The 6,453-nt window shown below is 49.9% G+C and overlaps 1 protein-coding gene across 1 annotated transcript; it reads right to left on the bottom strand.

Annotated features, from left to right (window-relative positions):
* Nucleotides 1-321: 321 nt before the first annotated feature.
* BAMBI (BMP and activin membrane bound inhibitor) lies at nt 322-5,096 on the bottom strand. The gene is made up of 3 exons (XM_075746430.1): nt 4,746-5,096; nt 1,564-1,854; nt 322-1,125 (listed from the first exon to the last, which is right to left on the bottom strand). Exons 1-3 carry the CDS (start codon nt 4,819-4,821, stop codon nt 707-709), a joined length of 786 nt encoding a protein of 261 aa, XP_075602545.1. The 5' UTR covers nt 4,822-5,096; the 3' UTR covers nt 322-706.
* Nucleotides 5,097-6,453: the final 1,357 nt, after the last annotated feature.

Below are 6,453 nucleotides of genomic sequence, written 5' to 3'. Positions count from 1 at the left end.
GTTTTGCACAGAGAGGAAGCACTTCTTCACTGAGAGGCAGAAATAGTTATCACACAAAGCTGCAGAAGAACTCAGGTAATGAGCAAAATGCAATAGCCAAGAATTTGAGGATGTAGGTTCACTGCTACTCAAAGTATTAAACAATAAATCTGCCACCTGTATTCTGCAATAACCACCTTACTTCCCTCACCAAGTAGAAAAAACAGATTCTGTTTTCAGAATCTAATTGTTATGCACAGCATTGCCATGTATGCCTCTCTGATTTGTTTCCTGCCACCCCCTAAAAAAAGTTGTTTTCCAAAACAAAAAGTCACAAGCAAGTTTCAGACAAAATATATATATTTAAAAAAATCTTTACAATAAGTCAGGAAACATAGGAGCTTGCATACAGTTTATTATAATAACTCAGTTCTCAGCTCCCTACAGTTCAGATAACCCTGGTGACAGTGTTTACAACTTCTAATTTTTGCTTTCATAACTTTAAAGCAAACAATACATTTGAGTGTATTTTACTCTGTGCAAATAAGACAACTTTTGGAATCCTTCAGAAGAAATATCCAAGATTCTGTTTGCAGAGGTCCTTTGTTTCTCAAAAGATGATTTATGAGAGTTTGTTTTAAGATAAAGTGCTCCTGTCCAGCAGAACCCAAAGGCCTTCAAAAGTTCATTCAGAGAGTAAGTTTAGCTCAGATTAAAAAATAATTGGTCATACAAATTCCAGCTTCCCATGTCCGCTGTACATTCCCCAGTGGACTAGCGAAAGAATTTTATCATTGCTGAGGTCTGAATGTCTCATTTTATCACAGGTCATGCAGCAGTTCTCGTGACCAGTCACAGGCACCATGCATTCCAAGTCCAATTTTGCCACCTGCCCTTTTTTCGAATGATGTCCATGAAAACTATAGTGCAAACGGGAGAGCATTTGCTGTCGTTGATCTTGCAGTCTCTTGTTTTCACTCCTGAGCATCCGCAAAGCCAGCATGATAAGGAGCACCAAGATTAGCCCACCAGCTATAGGAACAGCAATTACAGCTGCCCTGAACCATAACTCTTTCGAAGAGGTCAATTCCTGCACTTTGGTGATGAGATTCCTGCTGCTGTCATGTTGGTATCTGCTCCCTTGTCCTGTGAAGGGAAAAAGATGTGAAGCTTATTTCAGTATCAAGAATTGGATCATATATAAGCAAGTCCCTTAAACACCACACTGACAAGTTTAAGGAGCTACAGCTACACACTCTGCAACATCTACAAAAAATACTCCTATGAAGTGACAAATTAGTTTCTAAGGCTGTTTATAACATGGAATTTATTACCCTGCTAGCTGATTTAACTAGGAATGCCACTGCTTCTTAGAAGCAACGTCAAGTTGGCAAGACAGACCTCCAATATCAATGCAGACGAAAAAGCTACTCAGCTGAGACGCTCCCCTACATCCATTCACCTGCTCCTCCCCTCTGATGTCTCTACTTACATTAACAACTAAATCAACAACAGACATAGAAAGTCTCAACTGTCACCAGCCTGATGGCCAAAAGAGATTTCACTGAAGCTTCCTTGCCCTACCTGAAGTCTCGCCCCTGGACGGAGACAAAACATCATGTAGTCCTCTGTAATTGCACATATCTTCATGACAGCATTCCAATATGGACATGGTGGTGGTGCCAGAGTGGTTTTGTGCTTGTTTGGCTTGGCAGATATCAGCTGTGCTTGCAATAGAGTCCAAGCAGCCATGAGTAAGTGGGGAATGTGTATTCTGAGGATCAAGCAGTCTGGAGAAGCAGGCGCTAAGCTCAGATTTGCACATATAGCCAGTTGCAACACAGTGGGCAGCATCACAATAGCATCTGATTTCACCTAAAAAATAAAAATTGAGCAAAAAAGGTAAAAATCTGGTCCTCTAAGGACACCTCACTAGGTACTCTTATTCGCCACAGCATCATACAACCAAACTCAGTGCCAGTTTTGGGGTACTCCTCTAGACTGCAAATCCACAACAGCAGGGGTTGTTTCCTTCCCACCACTGTACAGTGCCTACCTTGCTGTAACCTTAATCCCTGCAAATGCCTTGGGGCACTTGTTTTTAATTACTAGTACTACAGTCCTTTGAATTAAAGCAAGAACATTTCACTAAAACAGAGATTGGGGGAGGGTGAGGAAGGTCACTGTGGCTTTTTTTCAAGGTAAATAACAAACAAGACCATTTTATAGCTGCTTCCACTCACTGTCAGCAGTCACATTAAATCACATTTAAAATGACATCCCAGTTTTAAAAGCAATAGACACATTCAGTCCTAAGGAAGTCACATCTACATTTTAAACCATTACTACAGGAACAGCATTCCATTTTTATAAAGGTAACACTTCTTTTAACTGGGCATAAGCACACAACAAAAATGCTACGTGTAAGTATTTGTGTGACAAATGAAAAAATCGGAACTGCTGAATTGTTTATTACCTCTCAATACTGTGCCAAAATTTAAAAGGTTTAACTAACACCTTATAAAGCTATTAGCTAGAACCATTACCATCTAAGTCTCCAGTCAGGAAGTTTTTTTACTGTGTGAAATTGGGCAACTATTTATAATTTCTCCAGAAAGAAAAATTCTTGAAGTAGTCATTCATGCAAAAAGCCTTTTTTATCAGTATTATAAAACTGAAACAGTACAGTTTATAATTAATCTGTTCGCCAGAGTCAACATCTCTCAAGTCAAGTGTTGAGTTATTAAACAGGGTAAAATTGCGAGGCTAAAAGCTCCCCCTTGCCCCTCCCCAATTCTCCATGCAATCCAAAATGCGGTCAAAAGGGGAAACACTTAGACTGAAAATCCTCTACCAGCTCTATGAAAAATCTCTCAGGAAACCTCAAAAATTTCTGAAGGAAGCGATAAAAAAGTTCCCTTCATAAAACTCTTCATTTTGTGCTCTCCAAACTGCTCTGGTACGAATTATATGTGTCCTGTGCTATAGGGAAAATGTACTCTTTCTAGGCAAGTTGCAACTCAAACATAATTCAATGTGCCATCAATCTAAGGTGCAGGAGGAAGCCAGATTTTGAAGCCATCCTTAGAAGAGTGCACTTAAAACTACTTCTAACATGCCTGGTGTATTTGCCCTCAAGCGGCACCAAGGCTTTCAAAACCAACTGAATTGTCAGATGTTTTCTTCTACAGCGCACACTCCAAGTTTCTTCCCACCTCATACCTAAAAAGTATTCTGAAAGATGTTAAAAATTATCTCAACCAAGTTAGCTTCCCCTCTTCAGCCTACCTTAATACTTTCCCCAAAATGCTACTGCAGGCTCCTGGCCTTGAAGTTCCCGCTGCTCCTTAAAAAAATCTGCTTAATATAAGCCAAATGGAGTGCCTCACTGTCTCCAGTCCAATTGCCTTGGTCTTTTAGGCCAAGTAACCCAATTTTTCATGAATTCACATACATTGTGATCCAGCATGCTATGGAAAAAAGACTGAAATAATTTTCTAAGCATTCTATGTCAGTCTTCCCCCTAGAGTCTCTGAAAAAAAAAAATTTTCATCATTTTCTCACTATATGAGAGTTAAAAATAAGATGCAAACAAGGAACACTAGAGCTGACAGTCCTCTCACGAGTCTCAGCACAGCATGGGAAGAAAGTGAAACAATACACATACTTCCATTCTGTTTATACAATCCCACTTAAAAATCTACATTTTATTGACCTAAGACAATCTTATAAAGAAAATCTGACAGGCTAGTCATCAGGTTAATTCAACTGCTTTTATAATTAAAGCCACATTTTCAGTGAAACAGAATGGACTTTGTATGACTGTATTAAAACTGTATTTCTGTCAATTCATAAAGTTTCTTCCTGTGCTATGCAAAAGGCCAGAAAGGGTATTTAGTATTTTGAAACAGGGAACAATGCCCTTCTGTTCCCTCCTCTTTCTTGTTACTGTATGTAGCTATTAAAGAAAAATGTCTGCTTTTAGTCAAGATGGCTACAGGAGAGACTGCAGGCTTCTCTTAAAGCTTTTGAAGTCAATAGCAGCCAGAAGTCTGTGATCCCCTAATTATATCATTATCAGGCACATAGTTTCAGTATCTGCGACTTCACATCACTCAGTCACTCCCTGTTCTGCCCGCTTTGATGGGGCCAGCGGGCTCCCCCCCTGCACGCTGCAAGGGCTGTTATTGAGGGTTAATTACAGCCTTCCTTCCAAAATAAATAAATACCGTCGCACATCATCACCGCGCTAACTTCTCCTTTAACCTCCTCCCCGGAGCACGGCGATTACAGGCAGCCAGAGGGTCGCCCCTGCCCCGGGAGGGCGCTCCCCGGGCGGCCAGCCCCCAGCCCCGCAGCGGCCGCCTGACAGGGCGCAGGGCGCGGCCGCCCCTCGGCGCCGCGGGCTCGCCCGGGGCCGGGCCGCCACTCCCGCTTGGACAACCGCGGGCTCACCGACACCGGCGGCCAGGTGGAAGCGACGGGACGGGACAGAAGGGCAGGGCGCAGGCAGGGCGCAGCCCCGGCGGCTCCCCGCCGCCGCCCGCCAACAATGGCTCGGCGAGGGGCTCCCTAGACGGCGCGGGTCCGCTCCCGCCGGCCTCGGCACCGACCCCGCCGCGCTGACACGGCCGCCGCCTGAACGGCTCCCCCCGGGCCCGGCTCCCCTCAGGACCCCGCGCCCTCTGTCCCTCAGGCGCCGGGTTCCCGCAGACCCCGAGTCCCCTCGGGCTGCCCCGACCCCAGGTCTCCCGCACCGGCCTCACCTCTGGTGAGCAGGACGGCCATGGCGCACAGCTCCAGTTGCAGCCAGATGAAGATGTAGCTGGAATGGCGATCCATTTACCCGCCCGCCTGACCCGCGGCGCGGCGCCGCTCGCCACAGCCCGCAGCGGAGGCACGGCCGAGCCGCCGCCCGCCCCTGCCCCGCCGGAGCGCCGAGGAAGCCGCTCGCCTGCGAGCAGAGCCGTTGCGCGGCCACCGCTGCGGCGGGCAGGGGGCACGGCCGCGGCTCTCTGCCTTCCCCTCCCTCCTCCTCGGCGGAGGACAGCCCCGTCCCCAGGAGGAGCGTGCAGACGCGGCGGCGAGAACCCTGCGGCCCGGCGGGCGCTGCCTCACTGACACGGCGACGGCGACTCCCGCCTCGTAAATACCGCCGGCGCCGGGCGCGGGCCGGGCCGCCCCGCCCCCCAGCACCGCCCCGCCCCATTGGCTGCGCCGCTCGGAGGAGGGCGGGGCGAACCTGCCCGCGGCGCGCCCCGCCCCCGCCCCGCCCCCCCGGCGGCGACGGGCTCGGCCCCGCGGCGCGACGTGTGTTCCCGCCCGCGGCGCCCCCGGGCGGCGGCGGCTCCGGCGGCGGCTCCGGGCGGGCCGGCTGCGCGGGCTGTTAACCCCGCTTAATTCAATGATGGGCACTAAGTGCACGGTTCCGGCCCCGGACTCGCCGGGGCTCAGCCGAGATAGCGGTCGCTGGCGGCACGGAGCGCCCTCAGTCGCCGCATTAGTTTCGGGGCGCTCCGGGGGCGGGAGGCTGGGCTCCGCCGAGATCCCTCGAAATAATCCCCTTACGGAGGCAGCAACCCCGAGTTTCGTAAGCAAACGTAATGGCTCTGGCTGCGAGTTTGGCGGAGCCGTGTTTAGCGAATAAACAGCACCGCGCAGCCCTCGCTCCGTGGTGAAAGGACGAGTCGAAATGAAACGCGGCTGAACCCTCCCCGTCTGCGCTCGCCACCCCGCGCTCCCGGCGCTGCCACCGGGCCTTCAGCGCGTAGTCGCTGCCAGCCCTTCCCCTGCCTTTCTGCTCCTGACGCTCAAGGCCATGCGAGGATGCAAAAGCGTTGCAACACCCGGGATGCCAGAAGTTTCACCGCAGCCGGGGTTTTCTTCCAAGGTGATGAGAAACCCGCGTTTGGGCTTGACGCCGTGCGGAGCTAACAGCGGCTCACCTGGGACCGGGGTGCGGCTCCGGTGCCCATCTCACCGGCTCCACGCCACCCTCACGGCCTGGGACGCACCATGCGCCTTGGGGGGTTCTGCACCTCCCGCTCGGCCCCCCGGGGTCTCCCACGCTGCTGTGACGCCTCCACGCAGCAACAGCAGGCCCGTGGGTCAGAGCCGTTAGCAAATACACCCCGCGGCAACCCCGTTCCCCTTCCAGTGCTTCCTTTCGAAAAACAGCTGTTGGGGATGGAAGCACGAGGCGATGGTCCACCACCGGACTCTGACACAGCTCCTGTAGGTCCTATTTAGCTTGGACAGTTTTCCTGCATATGTTGGTCCTGAAAACAATGTGCCCCATAGTTAAAATTTCTTTGCTAACTTAGTTTCCTCCTTTCTGTTCTCATTACACTTTATAAGCCTCGATTTCTACAGCATTTGCACACCGACTGTTTCCCATTTATGGGCAAAATGCCTTAAATATTTGGATCTGCAGTTACAATTAAAGCTGTTGGATGATGTGTAGATAATAAGTTA

This window comes from Balearica regulorum, chromosome 2 (genome assembly GCF_011004875.1).
Source record: "Balearica regulorum gibbericeps isolate bBalReg1 chromosome 2, bBalReg1.pri, whole genome shotgun sequence".
In the NCBI taxonomy this organism is placed as follows: Eukaryota; Metazoa; Chordata; class Aves; order Gruiformes; family Gruidae; genus Balearica; species Balearica regulorum.
This window is presented reverse-complemented; position numbering and strand designations above follow the sequence as displayed.

What these genes read in the sequence shown, in the direction of transcription:
- BAMBI (XM_075746430.1), bottom strand. Translation starts at nt 4,821, where the DNA reads ATGGATCGCCATTCCAGCTACATCTTCATCTGGCTGCAACTGGAGCTG. An exon ending in GGCCGTCCTGCTCACCAGAG is followed by an intron (nt 1,855 to 4,745) that starts GTGAGGCCGGTG and finishes TTTATTTTTTAG; the next exon opens with GTGAAATCAGATGCTATTGT. An exon ending in GTCCAGGGGCGAGACTTCAG is followed by an intron (nt 1,126 to 1,563) that starts GTAGGGCAAGGA and finishes TTCCCTTCACAG; the next exon opens with GACAAGGGAGCAGATACCAA.